The sequence below is a fragment of the Eptesicus fuscus genome, chromosome 3 (assembly GCF_027574615.1).
Source record: "Eptesicus fuscus isolate TK198812 chromosome 3, DD_ASM_mEF_20220401, whole genome shotgun sequence".
Classification (NCBI taxonomy): domain Eukaryota; kingdom Metazoa; phylum Chordata; class Mammalia; order Chiroptera; family Vespertilionidae; genus Eptesicus; species Eptesicus fuscus.
In genome coordinates, this window is record NC_072475.1 from 1,373,583 (window position 1) to 1,399,385 (window position 25,803).

The 25,803-nt window shown below is 53.9% G+C and overlaps 1 protein-coding gene across 2 annotated transcripts in view; it reads right to left on the reverse strand.

Annotated features, from left to right (window-relative positions):
* The window catches only part of SYNJ1 (synaptojanin 1), a 57,507-nt gene that overhangs the window by 14,927 nt on the left and 16,777 nt on the right, over positions 1 to 25,803 (reverse strand). For both annotated transcript variants that reach the window (XM_054713402.1, XM_054713396.1), the window contains exons 9-22: positions 23,861 to 24,030; positions 22,344 to 22,425; positions 19,450 to 19,602; positions 16,982 to 17,147; positions 11,365 to 11,556; positions 10,654 to 10,738; positions 8,842 to 8,982; positions 7,016 to 7,208; positions 6,625 to 6,783; positions 5,517 to 5,673; positions 4,408 to 4,525; positions 4,109 to 4,324; positions 2,228 to 2,306; positions 160 to 322 (exon numbers count right to left, since the gene is read on the reverse strand). In XM_054713402.1, the coding sequence (XP_054569377.1) occupies positions 160 to 322; positions 2,228 to 2,306; positions 4,109 to 4,324; positions 4,408 to 4,525; positions 5,517 to 5,673; positions 6,625 to 6,783; positions 7,016 to 7,208; positions 8,842 to 8,982; positions 10,654 to 10,738; positions 11,365 to 11,556; positions 16,982 to 17,147; positions 19,450 to 19,602; positions 22,344 to 22,425; positions 23,861 to 24,030 (2,074 nt within the window). The remainder of the gene's footprint in view (positions 1 to 159; positions 323 to 2,227; positions 2,307 to 4,108; positions 4,325 to 4,407; positions 4,526 to 5,516; positions 5,674 to 6,624; positions 6,784 to 7,015; positions 7,209 to 8,841; positions 8,983 to 10,653; positions 10,739 to 11,364; positions 11,557 to 16,981; positions 17,148 to 19,449; positions 19,603 to 22,343; positions 22,426 to 23,860; positions 24,031 to 25,803) is intronic.

A 25,803-nucleotide genomic window follows, 5' to 3' on the forward strand; every position in this document is an offset into this window, starting at 1 on the left:
GCTCTGACGTTTCTAGAAGTTTCCTCGCGTTTTCCTTTCGGGGCCGCCCTCTGGGCCTTCACTTGGTCTGTGTCTCGGCACCGACTCCAGGGCCAGCTCCCTCCGTCCCCGCGGTCCCGGGGGCCTAGGAGCACGCGAGCACGTGTTCCACGAACAAACCTTCCAGGTCGAAGTCTGCCGCCACGTCCGCGTCCTCGCCCAGCAGCGTGGAGCTTGTCGACGAAGGCAACGGGACGTTAATCTTCTCTAAACTTATCTCTGCTTCCAAGTTCTTGATCCAGTCAGGACTTTTCAAAGTGATGGTCACAGTCCGGCCCAGGAACTGGTTAGTGAGAGACAGAGATGGCAGTTCACTGCAGGGAAGTGAGCTCTCTTGGGACACAGCGGCTGCCTGGGTCACACAGGCTCACTCAGACCCAGGCAGCCCACCTGCTCCACACACGCTGACCTTGAACCAGTTCCCACGCCCCCGCTCTCCCGCGAGGCACTCGTGCTGCTACGGCTCAGGCCTTTCCCCAGGACGGAGCCAGTGCCCTCGGCGTGGCCAGCGCCTCCCCACCGGGTGCAGGTTCACCCACAGCCGGCTGCCGAGCTTGGCGCCTCCTCTGGCTTCGGCCACACGGTAACGCACTGTCCTGGGGACACAGCCACAGAGACGGCGGCAAACCGCCTCCTGCTCAAACGAGGTTTCTGAGTTCCAGAAGGAAAGGGGGCCATCACCAACGCGCTCCACCAACAGTTTTACAAACTCTGAGAGCCCTGGAAGGCCCTAAGCTGGATGCTTCCTAAGAGTATGACGCAGTGACCAGACCTGAGGGTGAGGGACAGAGCTGGGGGGGGACGAGGAAATTAAACTGTCGGGGAAAGGCAAAAGGAAACGCAGAAAGGGAACAAAAGTTGACAAGAAATGCCAACGCAGAAGCCGCCCTCAAACATCACGTGGGATGAGAAAGGGGTTTTCAGGAGACAAGAGCTGGAATGACATTTAAAAGTCAGAAGTTTCCAGATGGCGAGGACACGGCGGTCACCAGACGCACACAGCGGGGCTGCGAGGAGGACGCCCAGGGGGCACGGCTCAGACAGCACCGCTGTCGGCAGGGATGACTGCTCCTTCTGGGCTTCCCGGGGCTGCCTGACTTACTGCTGCACGAGTGCGTCACCATTACATCCGGGAACAAACAGGACACCGCAGAGCCTACGGCAACAGCAGCGTGCGTGTGTGTGTGTGTGTGTGTGTGTGTGTGCGTGCGTGTGTGTGGACATGCCCGCTCCAAGGAAGCGGAAGTAACGGAACCGGAGGAAGCTCGGGAAATGCGTACGAAGTTGCCCGCGGGAGAACCAAGCTTGGGTTTCCGTCCGTCCACCTAGTGAGCACGCACCCCGACGTGCAGGGCTTGTCCAAAAGCACAGAGACATGGAGGCAGCACTCCATGGAAGTCAACTCTCCAGGCCACCGACACCCCCACCACGACATGTCAGATCACGGGAGCAACATCTCCCCTGATTAAAAGATCTCTAAAGTGGCTCCAGGGGACGGGTAATCACCTAGCGGAATTGTTATTTTTAATTACACTTGACATTCAACAGGATATTAGTTTCAGGTGTACCACACAGGTTAGTTATATACCTTGTGAAGTGATCGTAAGTCCAGTACCCACCTGACAGCACACACAGTTATCGTAACAGTGCTGACTGTATTCTCTGTGGGAGTCACTGTCCCTGTGCCGTGTTCTCTGTGGGAGTCACTGTCCCTGTGCCGTGTTCTCTGTGGGACTTCCTGTCCCTGTGCCTGAAAAGGGGGCCTGGCCTGTCCCACTATCTAAGCCAACCCAACCAGTTCCTAGGAATCATGAGAACCTTATTCCTTGTTTTCTTGTCAATAAAGCGTTTTACTCATTTGACAGAAATCTTTCCTACTATATAGAGGAGCCAGAGTATCTAATTCAAATGTAAGAATTTAAAGAATTTTATGTAAAAATAATTAAAATCAAATTAGATGGTAAGCATGGTTTCTTCTTAATCTATCAATGGTTACTCTCTCTAGGGACAGACCACAATAATCCTGAACCAGTCAGACACCTAGTCTTAAGTAATAAAGAAGTTCTCCATGAGGTCTTTCCTCCTGCGGAACTGGAAATACATTTAGGTAATCTGCTGCGTTTGTATGAAAACATAACCCTCGGTCACTTAACTCCAGAAGAATTGCGAGTCAGCGAAAGCTCCTTACCTCTTTACCACTGAGGCCCAGCACACTCAAGGCCGAACTTCCCTCCAGAAACGTCACCCACATTTTATCTTCTACGAACCTTCGAGAGAGAGAACAGCAAACAATAAAACCATGATTACCACCTCCGACACAGCCTGCCCCGGGGCTGGTCTGGGGGTGACTGAGGGACAAGGGCCTGTGGAGGCGGGAAGCACAAGCTGGAGCGCGCAGCAGGCGGTGACCTGGAGGGGGCGCTCTTCCCCAGAGATTCCACGTCAAATGGCTTTCAAACACGAGGCCAACAGGCGGCCAGAGCAGTGGGCCTGGGGTGATGGCCACCTGGGACCCCCGCTCACCCGCTCCGCCACCTCAGTGGCCAGGGAAAGGGGCCAGAGGCTGGCCCTTACAAGGCAGAGTGACCTTACAAGGCAAGCACGTTCCAGGCTCCTGACCCACAGACCGGCGAGGGGCACGCTGATCCCCTGAGCAATGCCCTCCGGCCAGGAAGAAGGGTGTTCACTGGACCGACCTCGCACCTCCCCCAAGAGCCTGAGGTTCCGGTCTTGTCTTTGTTCATCGACAGCCATGTACTGTCTGGGAACTTCGACGGCCTGGGCTAGGATGCTGTTTACGACTGTGAAATAAGAACCCCACGAGTGAAAAATGAAGGGCATGAGGATAAGCCCTGACGATGGCCGCTGGTATGTAATAACGTCACCACGCAAACAGGAGCAAAGCAAACCACAGCACCACCAGTCTTCCCGACAGAAACAGTTCGAGGAGCTGAAATACTCCCAACGGTGTAAGTCAAGTTCAGAAATCCTTGCAGATTTTTCAAAGATGAGAAAATACACACATGTATTGAGGTGCGTGCGCGCGCACACACACACACACACACACACACACGCAGTCTCCCTTAACGAGGATTCAAACGCACGCATCATGGACATCACGAGGAAAAGGCTGAAATAAAAGCACACGTGGGCAGTTACTTTGCCAGCTGACAGCAAAGGCCGGAACGGATCTCCACCATCACGCAGTGTGACCAGCTTCTCTGGCCCAAAGGCACGAAGCTGCGGGACCCTGTCCTTTCAAAGGAGAGAAGCCCCCCAGGAAGACCTCACCTGCTGACGGGGGGGGGGGGGGGGGGGGGGGCGCCCTCCTTCCTGTGGCTGACTCACACGCCACTCCCGCCCTAACCGCTTCTCTGCCGGCGGTGCCCGGCACCTGTCTGACGTGGACAGAGGTTCAGGTTCTAATGCCCGTGGATGAGGTAGGTCCTTCTAGAAGCTGTGTTCTTCCCCTCTTCCCTCCGCGGGTAACAGCTCCTGGTTTCCCCTAACTGAGGTGACTGCCTACGCGCACCTACACCGGTGCCATCCACGGTCCCAGGAGCCCCAGTTACACGGAAGGGAGGTCAGACTTCTCACTCCCTGCTGGGTCCTGTCCTGGCCCAGAAGGTGAGAACCAGCTTAGTCTTTCTGGTGACAGAGTCCTTTCCTGGTTGACTTACTTACTTTTTTAAGACTCTAATGTTCTATTTTATTTTAAAAATGTTTTTATCAATTTCAGAGAGAAGAAGGGAGAGGGAGAGATAAAAACATTAATGATGAGAGAGAATCATTGATCAGCTGCCTCCTGCACGCCCCCTACTGGGAATCGAGCTCACAACCCGGGCCTATGCCCTGACAGGGAATCCAACCCTGACCTCCTGGTTCCTAGGTCGATGCTCAGCCCCTGAGCCACGCCGGCCGGGCTGAATAACGTTTCTACAGCATGGTTCCCACAGTTTGGAAATAACAACACTCAATACTATCCAAACCCTAGGTGAGGCCACTTCCAATACAGAAAACGTGATCTAGGAATCACGAGCCGCTTTGAAACGATAACTAGTTCTCTCACCTTATGAGAACGACTTCACCAAAATTCGCAAACTGCTGCAGAAGCTCGTCGATTAGAGTGTCATCGAAGAAGCCACCCTCTGGCCCCAAGCTCTGGACGGAGACCAGCACCGTGGCGTCGGGCGGGCCCTGCTCGGCCAGGACGTCCCTGTAGACGCTCTGCCTCTCCTCGGCCTCCACCTCGAAGATGTCGATGTCGATGAGGGCGACCACGGGCCTGAGGCGCGGGAAGACAGGGTTAGGATGCCTCCGGAGGACGGCGTCACCCTCCGTGGCGAGCCGGGGACGCAGCCGCGGCACCTGTGGTCGGAGGTCTTCAGCTCGGCCCGCCCGTAGTGCAGCAGCGTGCCCGGCGTCCACGTGTAGAGGATCTGGCTTCCGTCCTGGAAACTGGCGTTGAGGAGATCCAGGTCCTCGGCTGCAGGAGACGGGAGAGAGGGCGTGAGCGACGTGCGGCGCGCCAGCCCTTCCTCGCACTGCCGCCTCGGGCTCCGCGCAGACGCCCTCGCGAACAGGCCGCAGGTCTGCACACCTTCAAGTCGGAGAGGCCTTTGGTGAAGTTCCAGTTTGATGTTTACGTAACAGGAAGTGAGAGGCGGCTTTACCTGAGGTTCCTTCAGGGCCTGTGCCCGGCCAGGGCTGAGTAAACAATTCCGCAGAGAACAGCCGCCCCGAGCATGTGCAGACACCTGCCTCATGCCAGAGCCTCAGCGGGCGGCCGACTACCATGTCACCAAGTGTTTTCTCGCTTCCCTTTACATGAAATAACGCCACTGCGACAGACTGAAACGTTCCATGTCATTAAAGGCAAATCTGAGAATATTTTTTAAAATCTGTTTTATATCTGACTTTTATTTATTCTATCCTAGATAACTTTTGCTAAAAAAATAGTACAGGATTGCCAAAACCGGTTTGGCTCAGTGGATAGAGCGTCGGCCTGCAGACTGAAGGGTCCCAGGTTCGATTCGGTCAAGGGCATGTACCTTGGTTACGGGCACATCCCCAGTGGGGGGTGTGCAGGAGGCAGCTGATCGATGTTTCTCTCTCACCGATGTTTCTAACTCTCTATCCCTCTCCCTTCCTCTCTGTAAAAACTCAATAAAATATATCTTAAAAAAAATAGTACAGGGTAAAGGGGTCAAACACATGGTGACGGAAGATATATACTGCGGTGGTGGGCACACAGGTGATACACAGACCACGCACCAGAGAGATGGACACTTGAAACCTACATGAGCTTATTAACCACTATCACCCCGATAGATGGAATTAAAAATAAACGAACAAAAGAATTAGAAAAGCAAAAATCAATCCGTCTGTAAGAAGCCTCGCCGGACACTCACACCCCTCCCCCCTTCCTCCCCCCAGAATCTGCACCAACTCAGTGACAGGAGGAGCCACTGCCCGACCTGATCGATCAAAAGGCCACTTCCTCCTCCTCCAGAGGACGCGGTCGGTCCACGCGGGGGTGCGGCACTTTTCGCTGGTGTCATAGTCTTCAGAAAACAAATCATATTTATATGTCGGAGCAAAGGTTACTTTTCCTTCTAAAAATCCTCTAAAAATCTACAATAAACATACACAAAGCAAGTTATTTATGTACAAAGTTAGTTGCTCACAAAGCACAACATTTTCACTGAACAGCATTCACTACGTCTACGTGCTGGGGCCTCGCGACACCCGTGTGCGTCGGGTCAGCACGTCGGTGGGCGGGACAAAGCGCAGGGGAGGAGCCTGACGGGCCCGCGCCGATCTGACCTCGCGCTAAGGAGCGCAGCACTGCGGGCACTTGGAAGTCACGTGGTCTCATGTCCGATTCTCAGACAAGGACCCGGGGCCCCAAACGGGCAAGTGGTGCCAGGTGCTCGAATTAGGTCTGACCCCACCAACAGCGGTCACCAGCCTCTCGGCCCTCACGGCCCCGTGGTCCGCAGGCCCCTGGTTGGCGACCGCCGCCCATGAAGGCACCAGAGCAAGTGGCCACAACCGCCTCCGCCCTGACAACACTTGAACCCAGTTCTCCCGAACGCTGTGGTCACACGTTTTAGGAAACAAGTTTCAAAAAGGCAGATGAGCCCGGCTGAGGTGGCTCCATGGCTGAGCGTCGACCTCTGAACCAGGAAGTCATGCCCGAGCTGTGGGCTCGGTCCCCAGTGCGGGGCGGGCAGGAGGCAGACAATCAATGACTCTCTCATCACCGATGTTTCTATCGCTCTCGCCCTCTCCCTTCCTCTCTGAAGTCAATAAAAATAGATTTTTAATAGGGAGATGATATGTATGTTCTTCTTCTTAAAAGTTAACCTTACAGAGACACGATATGTTTTTCTTCCGGGGAATTTTGTGGGTTTCCCTTCCTCCCTTTTTCTTTCTTTAAAGGGAAGGAAGTGTGTACCTGTCAGACTACAGTGTGTGTTCAGTAAGTGTAAGGAGAGCCCACGAGGCTGACAAGGCAGCACGTGGGTTAAGGAGAGCGCGCTGCAGAGCCAGGCCCCGCTCCGCGCGGTGCTGCGTGCCCACCTGCCCGGCGTTCTTCTGGCTGACCAGCTGGTCCCCGGCGATGAGCGAGTCCCAGTTCTGCTGCCTGACGAGCTCCTTCACCTCCTCGTTAGGGAGGTCGATGCGGTAGTTGAAATCGCCGCACCAGAACACGTAGTCGTGGGAAAAGAGCATCCTTCCCTAGAGCCGGAGAGGAGGTCAGAGTCAGAGTCAACTCAGAATGTTACGGCGCTTCTTGCCCCCGCCCTCCGCCACGCTCACATTTCACCCGCCAGGGAGAGCGCGGGGAACGTCTGTCTAGGTGAGCCCTGCTGGTGTCTCTGGGCACGATCTGAAACCCTCAGAAGCGGAGCGGGAGCGGGGCACCTGAGCCAGCTCCCCTGCCCCACCGTCGAGGACGCCGGGCGCTCACCATGGGGAAGCTCAGCTTCCGCACGATCTCCGCGAAGTCCTCGTTCCGCTCTTTGACCTGGGACTGCCCGGCGGCGAAGTGGCTGCAGACGAAGCAGAGGCTGGTCGTGTGGAACAGCATGCGGATGGCCACCGCTCCCTTGTTGCCAGTGGCGCCTCCCATTCCCGTCTTCACAGTATCCACGGCGACATCCCTGGGACACGAAGAATCCAGAATCAAAGACGTGACCCAGACAGGTCCCCGCACGCAGGAGACATCGGAGCGTGCATCACGTAATTACAGGAGTGCGCACATGGCCATGGGGGCGAGGTGGTGACGGCACGGTGTGCACATGCCTACTGGGGACCCCTTCCTCACACACACGGGGACAGGAGGGAGGGGACCCCTGTCTCACACACACGGGGACAGGAGGGAGGGGACCCCCGTCTCACACACACGGGGACAGGAGGGAGGGGACCCCCGTCTCACACACACGGGGACAGGAGGGAGGGGACCCCCGTCTCACACACACGGGGACAGGAGGGAGGGGACCCCTGTCTCACACACACGGGGACAGGAGGGAGGGGACCCGTCTCACACACACGGGGACAGGAGGGAGGGGACACCCGTCTCACACACACGGGGACAGGAGGGAGGGGCCCCCTGTCTCACACACACGGGGACAGGAGGGAGGGGACCCGTCTCACACACACGGGGACAGGAGGGAGGGGACCCGTCTCACACACACGGGGACAGGAGGGAGGGGACCCCTGTCTCACACACACGGGGACAGGAGGGAGGGGACCCCTGTCTCACACACACGGGGACAGGAGGGAGGAGACCCCTGTCTCACACACACGGGGACAGGAGGGAGGGGACCCCCGTCTCACACACACGGGGACAGGAGGGAGGGGACCCCCATCTCACACACACGGGGACAGGAGGGAGGGGACCCGTCTCACACACACGGGGACAGGAGGAGGGAGGGGACCCTCGTCTCACACACACGGGGACAGGAGGGCGGGGCCCCCTGTCTCACACACACGGGGACAGGAGGGAGGGGACCCGTCTCACACACCCGGGGACAGGAGGGAGGGGACCCGTCTCACACACACGGGGACAGGAGGGAGGGGCCCCCTGTCTCACACACACGGGGACAGGAGGGAGGAGACCCGTCTCACACACACGGGGACAGGAGGGAGGGGACCCCTGTCTCACACACACGGGGACAGGAGGGAGGGGACCCGTCTCACACACACGGGGACAGGAGGGAGGGGACCCCTGTCTCACACACACGGGGACAGGAGGGAGGAGACCCCTCTCTCACACACACGGGGACAGGAGGGAGGGGACCCCTGTCTCACACACACGGGGACAGGAGGGAGGGGCCCCCTGTCTTACACACACGGGGACAGGAGGGAGGGGACCCCTGTCTCACACACACGGGGACAGGAGGGAGGAGACCCCTCTCTCACACACACGGGGACAGGAGGGAGGAGACCCCTGTCTCACACACACGGGGACAGGAGGGAGGGGACCCCTGTCTCACACACACGGGGACAGGAGGGAGGAGACCCCTCTCTCACACACACGGGGACAGGAGGGAGGAGACCCCTGTCTCACACACACGGGGACAGGAGGGAGGGGACCCGTCTCACACACACGGGGACAGGAGGAGGGAGGGGACCCCTGTCTCACACACACGGGGACAGGAGGGAGGGGACCCCTGTCTCACACACACGGGGACAGGAGGGAGGGGACCCCTGTCTCACACACACGGGGACAGGAGGGAGGGGACCCGTCTCACACACACGGGGACAGGAGGGAGGGGCCGGCGGGGGACCCACCTGATGAAGGGCGCGTGCTGCGGGCGGATGAAGACGAACAGGCAGACGCCCACCAGCTGCTCGGAGGCCAGCAGCACGTACTTGTGGTCCCGGGAGATGGTCCTCTGGAGCTCCGCGGCCCAGAGCTTCTGGTTCGTGGTGCTGCGGGACGGGCAAGGGCGTGGACAAGGGCGCTGCTTCGTCAGACAGCCCTCAGTGACCCTGGACAGCTCACATATGTACTCAAATTCTTAAAAATGTTTTTACTGATTTTTAGAGAGACAGAAACATCGATGAGAGAGAAACATCATCGATTGGCTGCCTCCTGCACGCCCCTCCTGGGGATGGAGCCCTCAAGCCGGGCATGTGCCTGACTAGGAATCGAACCAGTGACCTCTTGGTTCATGGGTTGATGCTCAACCACGGAGCCACACCGCCGAGGCTGAAATACTGTCTTCTTACAGGGTCCAAACAAGGCCACACTCTCGGACCACGCTATCTCACCCACACGCTTATTCTGAAATCTTTTAAGAAGCCATCGAAGGTGGGCCATTGCTCAGCTTCAAAAGCAGGCACACTTGGTTACAATGAAGCAGTTAAGCTCTGGGTTTCACGCAGATAATTTGCATTTATAATGAGGCTTCAGAACAGCAATTCTCCAAGTGTGGTGTGGGAGCATCCCCGGGGTCCCCAAACCCGTGAGCTCGAAGCCATTTCCACACCCCGAGACCTGCTTCCCCCTCACTGTCCACGGGCATCTGCGTCCCGGGCAGCGGCAGGGAGGCCTACGCGTGCCGACGCCCTGCACGGAGCCGGCGGGTGCCATCCTCACGGCCTCGCACCGCACGTCCCAGAGTGCATTTCACCGAGACGGCCCTGAAGCAGCAGCAACACCGACTGGATCAGAGCCAGCCTCCCCCCCCCGCCGGGCTGTGTGACCAGGTCACACACACAGCACCGCCCTGCTCCGGGCCACGTGGCTGCATTTCCCGGAAAAGCGCCGAGAGAAGAACTGCCAGTTTTTTCCCAGAAAACAATCTGTACTTGAAAGAACTAATCCAGAAAGACCGGCTATTCATTAGGTTATTTAGCAAATACTTTTTGGACCAATCCTATCTTCTCAGGGGAACAACCCGCGGCTTGTGCTTCCAATGATGAGTTTGAGTTTTTAAGCAAAACGGAGATTTCTGGGAAGCGTGTGGCTGCTCCTGTGACCTTGACAAGCCCCGTCCTCCAGAGCTGGCCGATGAGGCCAGTGACGATGGCACCGACGCGTGTGCTGCGTGTGTGAGGGCACGGCCAACACGTGAAGATGTCCCTAACTCAGCGAGCTAACATCTTCCAAGTGAACGATATGCGATGTTTCAAAGTCACGCGTCAGTCACAGACAGACCAATGGGAAATGAGCGTTCGCACAGAAAGTTCACTGCTGTGTTTTCAGATTCCGTGTTTAAGAAACTCCTCTGTTGAGTTCTGGTGTAGTCTCAGAGAAGAAATTATTGGAAAAGCCTATTAAAATATTTCAATTTCCAACTACATACTTGTGTAATTTTCTTCATATAGTTCAACCGAAACAACACACTGCAACAGACTCCTGCGAAAGGAAGCGTGAGAAGCCAGCTATCTTGAGCCAGGTATGAAGAAGATCTGTGAAAAATTCTTTAAGATTTTCAGCCTTCTTCAGAGTGCAGCAAAGACCCTGGTACCAAGGCCGAGAACCGCTCTTACGGTTTAAAGGGCCCTCACACATTTCCTCTCCATCTCCGTAAACAACGCTGCTGACCTATCTGCCCCCCGCCGCCCCCCGGAAGCCGGTGCCGCCGGCTGGCTTACCTCGCATTCACGATGTTCCCCGCATTCAGCTCCACCATCTCCTCAAACCCAATCGCAAATATGTCCGTCGGCTTGCTTCTTCTCTCTACAAGGACGCGTTCAAGACAGACCGTGAAAACGCGGCCTCAGCAAACGGCGCCCCCGCCGCAGCCCCCACACAACGGGATCGACACCAGGTCTCACAAGGTCCACGTTTGTGGTTTCGGTTTGACCGAACTCAGACTGAAGACGAAACCCGGAGGGGACACCCTCACTTTAAATGGACTCTCTGCTCAGGGTGCTGGGCTGCTGCTTTCAGGCGGTTATTCTGGGAGACCCCAAGTGCTTTCACGATCATCGTGGAAGAATTCTGCTCCAGTGCACACCAGGGGCAGCAGAGAAACCAGCCCCGCTAACAGGCTAACGGGAGCCAACCCGGGGGGGAAGGGGTCTCAGAAAAGGCTCAGACAACAAGCGCCGAGAACACGGCAAATGCGAGGTAGCGGCTGGGAGAGGTTTTCCACATTAGGCCTGGTCCTTGGTGCTGTCCAGAAAGTAAAAGCCTGGCGATAGAGGACGGGAGCTTCGGATGGACTGGAGCTATAAAATGGTGGGCTTCCAGCTTCTGAGCCAGCGCCCCTTAAAGTCACGCACACGGAGAAGCGCTCCCTCGTCTCCCAGGGTGGGTCGTCAGCGGGACGAGTTAGCTACACGCGCACGGTAAAGGCCCACCTTGGAACTCCTGGATGCCCGCCAGCTTGGGCGCGTCGAGCAGCCAGTCGGTGAGCGTCTGGTTCTTGAAGGCGATGCTGCGGAACTGCTTCCCGCCGTTCACGTTCCACGTGCCCACGCACACGCGGATCTTCTTGGGCTTGGAGTACTTGTAGAAGTTCTCGCACATGCTCTTCAGGACTTTGGAAGAGGCTGATCAAAAACACAACACAAGAGTTTTAACTGCATTAAAACGACGACGAAACGGACTGTCACCACCGAGAAGCGGCGCCCGGCACGCACAGCATCACGTCAACAAGCACGGAGCACGGCGGGCACATGCAGGGGAGCGCGGCCCTGAGCAGGCCCAGCCCGAAGCAATCCGCCGGCACCGCTTAGAGGTCGGCCGCGCAGACCCGGCGACCGAGGGAGAAAAGCCACGGTGACGGTACTGCAGCCACACAACATGCGGAGCGAACCGTTCTCCTCCACTGAACGCTACGCTGTTTGTCTAAGGCACAAAACTAGAGACAGTACGTTTCTCAGAAGTACGGCAACTGACCTCATATACTAGTAACTTTCATTCAAAGGCTGGAAAACTGTGAATTTACTTTCTCCCCAGATAACAACATTTAAGGACATTACATGTAAGATTCCAGCTACTGACAGGTGGTTGCAGAATTCGGGCTCCCAGGATGACAAGGAGGTGTCGCGATGAAGTCACTGATAAATGCTGCCCGTCTCGCTCAGAGTGGACGCAACTTCCTTGAACCATGTGCCTTGACTTGTGCCCGCGCCTGCTACCCATCCCCGTTCCCTCACTGCTCAGCCACTGCCCGTCCCGCTGTTTCAGGCCCGCTCCTGCCACAGGGCCTTTGCACTGGCTGCCTCCACCGCCTCCACGCTCCTCCCTCCCTTCCTTCAGGTCTCCACTTTGCAGGGAGGCGCCTCATGAAAACCTGCATTCCGTGCCGACGCTCCTCGTCCTCGCCGTGCTTTTTCTCTGTAGCATTTCTCCCCGTTCACCAGCTGCGCGTTTTATCTGCTGGTCTGTGACTGTCTCTCCATAAGAACGGAAGGCCCAGGAGGGCAGGAATGTTGGTCTCCTGCACTACTCAGTGACTAGAGGCCCCTGGTCCACGGAAGTGCTCAGTAAGTAACTGGTGAGTGCATGAATGCCCCGTACACGTGAGATCCCCGATTTTCCTTCCTTCTAAAGCGCACTTCCTGTCGGTGAAGTTAAATTCTCGGCACTGACAGCGGATGGAGCCGAAAGAGGCCCTTCATCTAAAACAGATGGTGCACTGAACTGGCAGCGCTGGGTCCGAGGAAAAGAAAACCAGACGGTTCTCGCCTTCCACCACGTGACACTGTTTTCTCCTCTTATTTATTTATGATACTGAGACACGGCAGTTTGGGACAGAGAGGGAAGTGACTTGTTAGTCCAGCTCTGACCCCGGGGCCGGTTCTCGCCTCCCGCTGCTGGGTCCGGCTGCTCGCGCAGAGGCGTGAGGTGGAGCGCACGGCGGGAGCTGGCTGGCCCCGGGGAAAGACTCTGGTCTGAATACCCGAGTCCCTGCCATGGCTACCACTTCGGAACCAGCTTCCGCATCCTTTCTGCATCTAAACGCCAGTCCGGTCACGGCCTTGCTGCTGAAAACCATCGGCAGACAGGGAGTCGTGAACAAAAACGTGTGGCCACACTGTGTGAGCTCACCCAGTCAGTCTGTAAACGGGACCAAGGTTTTAAAAAGCCCTACTATGCTCCCCCGCGGCCCTGAACCTTAACGAGTCTCTGTCCCAGCGGAGGTCCCCTCAGCACGCTGTCCCCGGCCAGTGCGCCTCGGGACGGAGCCCAGCGAGCTCGGCGTGTGCGCGTCCTCCTCCTTTCAAAAAACACGCCGAAGTCTCTCGAAGCATTCCGCACAACCAAGCCAAACAAGCCCTAAGCGACACCGAATCCGAAGGGAAGGGGGAAAGGTCTTTCCCACCAAATTGCTGGCCAGAGTTTAGCTTTTGTTCCCGTCACCACCACCTCGGGGTTAAAGACAAGATCACAAACTGGGACCAGAAAATGGAGGCATGAAGTCGCTATGAACAGGAAAGGCAAGAAAAGAACCCGTCAGGTCGGACATGCTCAGCGCCTCCCCGTGTCGCAACCTCGGTGCTTTCAACAGATCAGATCCTGTTAGCTCGGGGCTTAGACAGAGGATGTCTCGTCCACATGTGAGACGTGAGCCAACGCCTTGTCCAATGCCCTGAGAAACACCGCTGAGCGTCACAAGTACCACAGACAGTCCTCTGGCATCGATCCCAAATGTCCCGCCGGGCTCCCATCAGCGCCCGAGAGGGAGGCACGCCACCATGCTGGTTCAATGAAGCATCGAGTGGCATGAAACGGCGAGCTCTACTTAACTGGATTAACAGCTGCTACAGGATGGCAGAGAGCATCCTAAAAGCAGTTACTCTGCTTTCTCAAATCTACCGTTTCCCCTCGGGTTAAACGAGGCACCGTTTGTGCTGCTGGAATCTGAGGGGGAAGAGCGAGCTGCCGCTGAGGGGGCTTTATGTGTTTACAGACCACCCTTAGGAAAACGAGGAACAGGTGTGTTATGCGAGTGGGTTCTGTACTGTACCTGACTGCAAAGTCTGCTCAGAAACTACGGATGCATGAGGAGGAAAACAAAGGATCGTTAGTCAACAGCAAGGCAAGGGCAAACCTAGAGGCGGACACACCGCTCTCGGCGGCCTCCCTTCTTCTGAGCCCATGTGATGACCTTGTTTTCTCGGGCGGCTGCAGGGCACAGAGACCGGAGGAGGAACAGCCGCAGCAAGCTGTCAGCACGGAGGGGACCGCACAGCACAGCGACTCTGCTGTCAGTGCTGGGCCTGCTTCTCAGGCTGCTCCTGTGTGTGTGTGTGTGTGTGTGTGTGTGTGTGTGTGTCTGAGTGTATGTGTGTGTGTCTGTAAATGAATGTGCGTGTCTGAGTGTTTGTGAGTGTGTGTAAATGTCGTGTGTGTCTGAGTGTGTGTGTGTCTGAGTGTGTGTGTGTGTGTAAATGAATGTGTGTGTGTCTGAGTGTATGTTTGTGTGTGTGTGTAAATGAATGTGTGTCTGAGTGTGTAAATGAATGTATGTTTTTGTGTGTGCACATATGTGAACATACATGTGAGTGAGAACATGCACCCGAAAACCTGAGAGGCTGGAGGATTCTGAGCATGGGAAGATACTGCCCTAACATACACCGTTTAGAATTCTTTCTGGGACTCACCAATTGATAAGCTCAATCAGCTCAGTTATAACAAAACACACACATTCCAGAAAAATCACCATGCTGTGCAAAACCGTGCCATGTCCCAGCCACGGGGTTTATGGGAAAAATGGGGTTAGGGCAAAACCATCGCTTTGGCGGTGACGTACCAAAAAGGACAGGAGCCTAACAAAGACAACAGCACAGTTCTACACGTGTTCAGTGGTTAAGGGGTGCCTAACTCCTCCTTAGTTACGACCCGACGTCAGCTTGCAGCAGCAGCCTCGGGAGGGCTGCAGCCTGAGTCGCTGGGTGTCGGAGGCGGGGTCTCTGAAACGGACGGAGTGGCAGCACCAGCGATGGGAGTGGCTCTCAGCACAGCTGGGGACCCGAGGCAGAGGGGTGAGAGGTGTGTGCACAGGTGTATGTATGTATTCTTTAAAAAAAAAAAAAGTTTTTATTGATTTGTAGAGAGAGAGGAAAGGAGAGGGGCAGAGAGAGAGACATCGATGAAAGAGAATCATTGAGCGGTTGCCTCCTGCACACCCCCTGCTGGGGACTGAGGCTACAACCCAGGCATGTGCCCTGATGTGGAACTGAACCGGGCAACCTCCTGTTGCGTAGGTCGATACTCAACCACTGAGCCACCCAGCTGGGCTGTACGTATGTGTTTTATATTCTACTCATCTTGCTTCTGCTGGGGGCAGCTTTCTGTGTGCGCCTGGCACCACTGCCAGCGAAATCATGCAGAAACTAATGCCGAGCTGGCATGCGCTCAGGTGTTCCCTAAGATGCAGCCATCTGAGGACAGTGCTGCGGCAGAACCGGGTTTGCTTTTAAGGAAATGTGCAGGACACTAAGCTGATGACTGAGTCTAGGAAATGTGGGGTCCCTCGCTTCTCCTTGTCTTCCCTTCGCTGCTTACTTTCGATGGTTCTTGTGATGCCTTCGCGTCCGGGGCGGCCCGGGGAGCACAGGGGGGAAGAGGTGGAGGGATGCAAGCAGCTAAGTCTCTACTGCTGAAAGCAGGAAGGAAGCCTGACGGTGAACGCGTAGGTATAGCAGGTTTTTTAAAAAGATGTTTTTATTGATTTGAGAGAGAGAGGAAGGGAAAGGAAGAGAGAGAGGTGAGACAGGCATCAGATCCACTGGCTGCCTCCTGCACCTACTGGGTATCGAGACCGAAACCCGTGCACGTGCCTTGACCGGGAATCGAACCAGCAACCTTTTGGTGCACATGACACTCCACCACTGAGCCACACCGCCAGGGCCAGACGGTGTTAGAGCTTCAGCGGGCCGCAGCCCCCAGCCGACCGGCAGAGCCCGAGGAGCTGGCTCTAAGGAGCGACCTGCGCCACGACAGAGGCTGAAGAGGCCACAGGAACCCACCTGACCAGTCATTACCAGGACGGTGCCGGGAGGGACAACCTCTCCCACGGGAACAGGGAAAACGGAAGGTTTGGTTTGGAGACAACAGAGGAAATAAAAATGCTGAGTGCGAAAAAGTTAAAAGAGAAAAAAACTTAGAGTAAGGAAGTCTAATTTACTAAGTTTTACAATGAATGCTGAGTTTCCCCGTGATATCACTTAATATATGTTCCTGATAGGAGCTCAAGTTCTTGTGGTTTAAATGAAAGGCACAATAAAAGATAGCCATATATTTATGTCAAATGTTAAAATTGGAAATAGTGGTGTCCAATAATAAGCAATATTTTAAATTATTAGTTAATATGATTTGGTATTTCTTCAAGCAATAGCAATGAAAAGGTAAGACTAAGTTGTAGAAACTTTTGGGTGGTGATTAGCAAAATACCCAATATGGGATGCAGGTATTGATTTTTCAGTAAAGCATTTGTTTGCAACATAACTAGGCTACTGAATGTTCTACTTCTACTAGCTGAATGCTCTCTGAAACCCTGCCTTTTATAGTTAGTGCACTTAAACCATTAACCCCTCCATCACAACCTATCAGAGAAAACATGCCTGGGCCTCCGTTTATGGCTTAATAACACCTCTGATCCCTGGCAGGTGTGACTCAGTGGTTGAGCGTTGACCTATGAACCAGGAGGTCACAGTTCGATTCCTAGTCAGGGCACATGCCTGGGTTGAGGGCTTGATCCCCAGTGTGGGGCATGCAAGACGCAGCCGATGGATGATTCTCTCTCATTGATCATGTTTCTAACTCTCTCCCTCTCTAAAAATCAATAAAAACACATTAAAAGAAAAAATCTATTTAAAAAATCATGTTGATAGAAAATCCTTCCAAACTTATTTAATCAACTCAATCTAAAAGTTATTTATGTAAATAAGTTTACATTTATCTCTTGGACTTTTAGAAGGAATATAAGTACATCAAGCAGGTAGAATATAAAGTAAGTACGCATACCACGCAAACTTCCAGTGGTTAAAAGGGCTCGCGCTTTGTCAGCTAAATCACTATTTAGAGTGTTTCCCAGGAGCAAAACGTCAATGGCCTCTTGCTTGGAGCTGTCAAAGAAGTTATTCTGAATCGTTCTGGTGACAGAACGAGCACCATCTTTTAACTTCCCAGCCTGTTGGGGGAAAAAGGAGCAAGGACTTTCATTCTAATCGTGTCATTTTCACTCAGTCGGTATTCTGAAACTTAAGGGTGACATAACTGTACTGCAATAAGGACCTCATCCTTCCATTCTGAACAGCGAATCATCACGTTAAAATGGCTCAGGATGCCACTGCTTCCCTTCCTCTTTGGACCACAGCTCTGCCCAGAGATGGAAGCTCAGTGCCACCACGCACCCCTGACGACACTGGGGCGCTGAGCGTCTAGCACTGTGGACGGGAAGAGTGAACCGCGTGCACTCGGACAGGAACTCGCTTCCACATCATCACTGCAGACTCGGGCGGGGCGGGGAGCAGCAGGGAGAGAGGTACATTGCACTCACAGGCTCTTATGAAAGCTGCAAAGGGCTTTAATAGCAGAAAATAAAATGGAAACTACTCCCTAGTAACCTCAGTATAGTTACCGCTATAACTGAACAGAAGAATGAAGGCCTAAAGGAAATTTATAAATATAGATCACATGTACACTACCATCTACATTTTAGGCCACTGGATTACCTGTGTATATGGAACTAACCAAAGTACTACACCTGGACTAATTCCTACAGGGAGAGAGTTTATAGAACGTTCAATGAGCATATACTTACCTAGTATGTTAGTTACCATAAAGGTTTGTTTTGACCTTACAGATTTTAATAATTGCTTTAAAAAAACAAAACTTTTGCCTTTTAGGAAAATACTTTAGTTTACAATATATTATTTTTATTCCTTAAAAAACTAACAGTAATTGAGGCTTAAAATGCTATTCCCTCCCCTATAATTTCATACATAAAGGACATTATTTGAAAAGACACTCACCATTCACATTATCAGGCAATTAATCAAAACGAACCCAGAGAAAGGAAAAGAAAGAACAGTGCAGATGTTAGATTTTAGTTCAGTGCAGACTAGTAATTAACACATAAAACTTCGTGTCTATCAGGTTAGAGTCAAAGACACTGACAACATAGGGAACCTCTGTACGTATACTGTCGTGGTCGCTGCAGAAACAAAAAGGCAAGAGAACGCTGAAGAGGATTTTAAGCAACAGTTGTAGAGCAGCAGGTTGTAATAGCAAGAATTGTGTTCTTTATGTAAAATGAATAAATGACAGTTTAACAATTTTAGGTTAAAAAACAGGATCACTTAGAAGACAATATTGAAATGTCAGTACGTGTGACGCTACGATTTGAACAAAAGGCACTGGCAGGCGCGGCCCCTCTGCACCCGCATGGCGCTGTGACTCCGGAGGGAGGCGGGCGTGGGAAGGAAAGCACTCGGGGAGGATGAGTGTCTCCAGGAGGTTCACTTGGGGCACTGAGAGGCCGAGTGAGAACGGGGGTGACGGTCCTGGTTCTATTCGGAAGTAATGTGAGGAACTGCCGAGATTTAAAACCCACCCGGGGTCACGAGCCTTAAAATGTCAGTATCGGATACAAAACAGTGAGAAATACCGCCAGTATGTTTCCCAAGTCCCTCAATGTGGGCCAGATACTAGAGTGGAAAATAGTCTGTAGGTAACACCAGCAATTAAAATGGAACAAGGAGGCACAGAATTATAATTAAGTCCACATCTCACACTTCCTTTGCACATTTTCTTAAGTCTCATTTTCAAGGCAACGTAAGTAAAGCATAAAAACATAGCCATTGAGCCCTGATAAGGTGGGGCTCACAGTAGGTGTTGCACACACTGTCCACTGATTCATCTGTCCATCCAGCGTGTGTCATATGCTTATTAAATAGCAGGCCCTGTGTCAAGTGCTGGGGACCCAGAGCCAAATATGATAGGACCCTTTATTACGAAGACCATGGTTAAAAACATCCTACTTATAATAAAAACTAGAGGCCCAGTGCATGAAAATTCGTGCATGGGGGTGGGGGGTCCCCTCAGCCCAGCTGGCACCCTCTCACAATCCGGGACCCCTCAGACATCCCTCTTGCAATCAGGGACTGCTGGCTCGTAACCGCTCGCCTGCCTGCCTGCCTGATCGCCCCTAACCACTTGCCTGCCTGCCTGATCACCCCTAACCACTCTGCCTGCCTGATCATCTCTAACCATCTACACATGTCTGTCACACAGCTGACCCCACCAACCTGGGGAACAAACTACCTCCTGCTGGATCAGGGCCATGAGAGGAGGAATGAAAGAGGAGTAAAGGCACGATAAGGCAGAGTTCTGAAGAGGGACCTTGAAAACCCTCTTAGTTAATAAAGAGGCACTGAGATTCCTTACCAAGAGGGCAGGAGGGCCTTGTCTAATGCGACAGAACCACTCACCTTGGCCTTGCCTTCCAGAGCCCCGGTCCCGGCATAGATCTTACTGATGGAGTCACCGTTCACCGACCACATGGAGCGGAAAACCTCCTGAAAGCGAGTCACCAGCTGGGGCTTCTCAGCCAAGCCGAGGGCTTCCAGCTGCTTCGCCAGCATCTGAAACAGCCAAGAGTGACTTTTGTTAGTGTACTGATCCGCTCACCGTGATGTGCCTTTGTAAGAACTACCGAAGCAAACTGACAATCTGCAGCGACAGGACCCTGTAGGACTGGATTCTGCACACATAATAGTTTACCAGGCTGTGTTGTTTCCCACCATTTCTATTTTTAAAGTAAATACCACATCAATGAGACTTACAAGCAACTTAATATTCCCTTTTGGTAAGAAGAACAGCTTTCTGGTTAAATGATAAAATCATGTTAAATTATCCCTATACATCACACTACTACTTTACCTTGTTCATCTAAAAGAACTAATTATTGGACAGCGTGGAGCAGAGCAGAAAAAATACTTACCTAGTTTATGTAAATGTGTCCAGAATAACTAAGTTCCTTTAGTTTTAGATTTGGTTCTGTAAGTTTGGGTAATAAGGTCCGGAGATTATGAGGGAAAAAGAGCTGCTCTTGAACTGTCACAAAACAAACACTGACATTGGTGCCGTGTGCACAGGGCCTAGGGGCACGCAGCGGGCAAGGGTCTCTGGCCACCACATCCCCTCCACACAGGTCGCAGTGAGTGTGTCAAGCCATTGCTCTTTCCTCAGGATGAACTGTAGCCTCGAAATCCGGCAGAGTCCAAGCAATGCACAGCCCCTCTCTGGCCCATTTCTCTTATCTGGAGTCCAGGCATAATGTATGCCTTGAGTTTGCACTCAACTCCGTCCTACTGGGTTTTCTTTGACCTCATCTGTAAGTCCGGGTACTACCCATAAATCTCAAGGGATCAAAAACTAAATCCTATGAAAAACCCTACACCGGGTGTGACTGCTGGGCTGATACCAGCACTGTCCTCGGGGGCAGAGACTGAGGCAAACCCGGCCGGGTCGCCTTCGTCATTCGGACCGCTCTGCCTTAAGAAGGTGGGCACGCTGGTCTCACTGCTAGGCTGGCTTCACTAGTGAGTTTGGTAACCACTTAACCACGTTCTCACCCGGACGAGCAACAGCGGCGAACCAGCGGAGTCAGATTCTGAAAAGTGAAGCCTGTTGCACTTTTAACAAATGTTTAAAGGGCCTCAGTCACCTCCCTCTCAGAATCCACATCAACGCATCCAACCAGCTGCAAACAGCCAGCAGCACCACGCCGCCCGAAAACTCCATCCACAGGCCAAACGCCCGCTGTCACTTTTCTGTCTGTCCTATCTTCTAAGTAAGTTATAATGAGAAATCTCAAAGCCAGATTTAGGAAAGGCGAACAGTAAAATTCACTTAGTTACTTGAGAAATGTCTCAAAAGACATTTCCGTAGCAGAGCACTCTACACACTATGGTTTCATTTTTGAGACACAAAGGACCGCAGCTGCCGGCCACTAATTAACCAACATTCTGGCCCCAGGTCTGACGATGCGCTGAGGAAATAAGAACGTGGGACTTCCTGTTCCTGTTTCCACGCCTCTGAGGACTGCGCTCAGTCCCTGCGGCTCAGTCCCTGTAACTCAGTCCCTGTAACTCAGTCCCTGCAGCTCAGTCCCTGTAACTCAGTCCCTGCGGCTCAGTCCCTGTAACTCAGTCCCTGCGGCTCAGTCCCTGCGGCTCAGTCCCTGCGGCTCAGTCCCTGTAACTCAGTCCCTGCGGCTCAGTCCCTGCAACTCAGTCCCTGCGGCTCAGTCCCTGTAACTCAGTCCCTGTAACTCAGTCCCTGCAGCTCAGTCCCTGTAACTCAGTCCCTGCGGCTCAGTCCCTGTAACTCAGTCCCTGCGGCTCAGTCCCTGTAACTCAGTCCCTGTAACTCAGTCCCTGCAACTCAGTCCCTGCAGCTCAGTCCCTGTAACTCAGTTCCTGCAACTCAGTCCCTGTAACTCAGTCCCTGCGGCTCAGTCCCTGTAACTCAGTCCCTGCGGCTCAGTCCCTGTGGCTCAGTCCCTGTAACTCAGTCCCTGCGGCTCAGTCCCTGTAACTCAGTCCCTGCGGCTCAGTCCCTGCGGCTCAGTCCCTGCGGCTCAGTCCCTGTAACTCAGTCCCTGCGGCTCAGTCCCTGCGGCTCAGTCCCTGTAACTCAGTCCCTGCGGCTCAGTCCCTGCGGAAGGAGTAAGTGAAGACCCGCCCCAGCCGCGGCCCTCACTGCGCAGGACAGGAAGGAGGACTTTGCCGGCGGGGCAGTGTGTCTGCACTGACACTGTGTCTGTATTTGACTGAACCTGATGGCAAGAGGTAAAGAAAAAGGGTCTCTACACCAAGACCGTTAGAGAAGCCGAACCTCATGCACTTTCATTCTCGCTCACACAGTCCAGTCCTTAGAGCCACGGACTGGCAGGCGCCATGCAGGCTGCACTGGGGACAGACCGTCCACACGCACCTACAGGCTGTGCGTGGTCACGGAGCCTCCCCATTCCCAGAACCCTTTAACACAGGGAACGAGGACAGCACAGAGATACACGTATTTTTTTCTTCTTTTGCCTCCAAAAGAGGCAATTACTGGACCAGTAGAAGCAGCAGGGCTGTGTTTAGAGGAAAAATTAAGGAATAACGGAGGGAAACACAGCTATACACAGAGAGTGGAACAGGTAAAGGAACTAAAAAAACTAGCGATGTTGGGGGGGAAAGACTAGAAGAGAAATGAGAAATGCTTTACTAAACCTAACTGCTCTGGGGGCGGTCATGAGAGCCACTGAGCGGTGTCACACGGCCACGCACAGGACGGCCACGCACAGGACGGCCACGCACGCACGCTGGTTCCTTACCTCCAGGCCCAGGAAGGCCTGCACGCTGTTGGTCCTGTCCAGGCAGTCCAAGCAGTTGGTGCGGACGGTCCCACTCTGGCACCTGCAACAAAGTCACTCACGTTAAAGAGCTTGTTTGAGACAAAACGACAGAACTCAAACAGACGGAGAAAAACTAAGGTGAGTGAAAGGTAGCATCCACTTTCTCCCCCAACTTCTTCCCATTACAATTTCAAACATACAAGAAGGGGAAGGAATTTTACAGTGAATATCCATCTTCTCACAGGCCCTCCAACTGTTAACACTGTGCCTCCTCTTCTGTATCACACACGACCTGTTCCTCCACACCCACTTATTAACTAGGCCAGCAGTCAGGAGCTAAGCAAACATGCAGACCTACAACACCGTAGTTCTCTGCACGTAAAAGAGACCACACATTTAAGGAATAAATTTTGAAGACCTAAGATCTCTTATCTCTACTGACTGTCCTATAAAGTTTCTAAGGCATTGACTCTAAATATTGTACACTGAAAAAATGTGCTTTGTTTACTAAAGCTTACCTCAACCTGTATTCTTAACTTCAACCTTTCAATACCTACTTTCCTCCTCTACTTCAGATGCAAAAGCTAACACTAAATTACACTAAAGCAGACAATATGCAACGTCTTTTACTTCTATTTGCATTAGTTGTCTTTACCAGGTCAAAAAATTTAAAACATCATTTTAAGATGTTTTAATAACAATAACAGGGTGTGGTCGGGAGCCTGACCGATTCCAGCTCTCACACACCCTGGTCACATGACGAGGGGCAGGCTACGCCAACGCCTCCTTTTCCTCCCCTGCAAAAAGGGACAGAATAGGGCCTCGCCTTGCCAGTCGTTGCTGATACATGGAAACCCAAGGGCACTGCCTGGCGACAGTGTGTGCCCAACAAAGTAACCTATTATTATTACTAGAGGCCCGCTGCACGAAGAGATTCGTGCCTTCCTCCTCTTGGCTTCCAGCACCGGTTTTCCTCCGGCACCGGGACCCAAGCCTTCGCTCAGGCCGGACTCTGCCATCTTCGTCTTCGCTGCTTCACTGCAGACTCCAGCTGGAGTCTGCCATCTTTGCTGCAGACTGCTGTCTTCGTCTTTGCTGCAGACTCCGGCTGGAGTCGGCCATCTTCGTCTTCGCTGAGGCCGGAGTGCCGCTCCTGTAGATCCCTTCAGCCCCTGCCCTCCCTCTCATAGCAGGCGTCCTGCCCGGCCACTCTGCGCCTGGAGCAGCTGGGTGGCCGCCATCTTTATCCTTCTAATTTGCATATTCCCTCCTGATTGGCTGGTGGGCATAGTGGAGTGATGGTCAATTTGTATGTTTCTCTTTTATTAGGGTAGGTCTGCTGAATTCTCAAGAAAGGAAAACAAACCTAAAATCAAGTATAACCATTATAAACTTTGATTTTAAAAAAGACATTTAAGGGTGTAATAATGTTCAGAGTCATTTTTAAATTATAGCAAAGTTCCCATTTAAAGGAGAGAGAAACAGAGCAGGCGAACCTTCGAACGTCGTTGCCGTCGAAATGGAAGAAGCCGTAATCGAGGAACCTCTGGACCTGAGGCCTGAGGACGCTGTGCAGCTTCTCGGCCTTGCCGCCCTTCACCATCTGGTGGTAGTCGAAGCTCACCATCTGCACGTCGGCGGCGTGCTCCGAAGCCTTCAGGTGGCTCTGGAAGGGAAGGCAGGCTTCACCCAGGGTGACGACTAGGCCCCCCGGTGCACGCGGTGACGGGAACCTGACCCTGAAATGAACACTGACGGCGCCAGGTTTCAGCCACGCCGCAGCCAGGCACCGGGCGCCATGTTTCTCCTGGTCCTCCCGCCGGTCCCGAGCGCCCTGGGGATGGGCTGCCAGAGAACGTGAGTCACATTCTCACTGGTTCAGAAAGTGAAAAACTATTTTCACCCACTCACATTTCATGTTTACAATCCAAATGTAATAACTGCTTATATCTACCATAAATCTCAAAATGAAGTGGCTCTTTTTTTAAGACAAAGACTATAAAACATAAAATTCTTTTTTTATATCTTTGTTCAATACATACAAATGTTTTGAAAGTTATCATAAAGTTATTCTCGAATGTATAACTTGTTTACTAATAATATTCCTTTCACAAAGTTAAAACAAAATAGCTGAATAATTAATTCTGGAGCTCATTAGATTGAATTTAAGGGAATGTTTTCTAACTGTTTTGCTTAAGCTTATAATTCTACGTAACATCATAGCTTCTATTAATTACTGAGTCGGTGTTCATGAAGAACCCGTTATCTTTAGAAGGCTTGTCTTCCACTTGAGAGTCTCACGTTCCTCTCATCGACACGAGAAGGTGTGTTCCCGCTGTACCTCAATGCCTTCGTCACACCTCAGGGCTGACACAGCGCCTGGTTTCCAGCAGCGGGCGGGCGATCGCAGGGGAGGAGCACACGGGGGGGGGGGGGAGGAGGAAGGAGCACACGGGGGGAGGAGACCCGGGGGGGGAGGAGCACACGGGGGGAGGAGCACACGGGGGGGGAGGGGGAGGAAGGAGCACACGGGGGGAGGAGCACACGGGGGGGGAGGGGGAGGAAGGAGCACACGGGGGGGAGGAGCACACGGGGGGAGGAGCACATGGGAGGAGCACATGGGGGGAGGAGCACACGGGGGAGGAGCACACGGGGGGAGGAGCACACGGGGGGAGGAGGGAGGGAGGAGCACATGGGGGGAGGAGCACATGGGGGGAGGAGCACACGGGGGGAGGAGCACACGGGGGGAGGAGCACACGGGGGGAGGAGGGAGGGAGGAGCACATGGGGGGAGGAGCACACGGGGGGAGGAGCACACGGGGGGGAGGTAGAGGAGCACGGGGGGGAGGAGGGAGGGAGGAGCACACGGGGGGGAGGAGCACACGGGGGGAGGAGCACACAGGGGGAGGAGGGAGGGAGGAGCACATGGGGGGAGGAGCACACGGGGGGAGGAGCACACGGGGGGAGGAGCACACGGGGGGAGGAGCACACGGGGGGGGAGCACACGGGGGGGAGGAGCACACGGGGGGAGGAGCACACGGGGGGGAGGAGCACACAGGGGGAGGAGCACACGGGGGGGAGGAGCACACGGGGGGGAGGAGCACACAGGGGGAGGAGCACACGGGGGGGAGGAGCACACGGGGGGGAGGAGCACACGGGGGGAGGAGTACACGGGGGGAGCACACGGGGGGGAGGAGCACACGGGGGGAGGAGCACACGGGGGGGAGGAGCACATGGGGGGAGGAGCACACGGGGGGGAGGAGCACACGGGGGGGAGGAGCACACAGGGGGAGGAGCACACGGGGGGGAGGAGCACACGGGGGGAGGAGCACACGGGGGGAGCACACGGGGGGGAGGAGCACACGGGGGGAGGAGCACACGGGGGGAGGAGCACATGGGGGGGGAGGAGCACACAAGGGGAGGAGCACACGGGGGGGAGG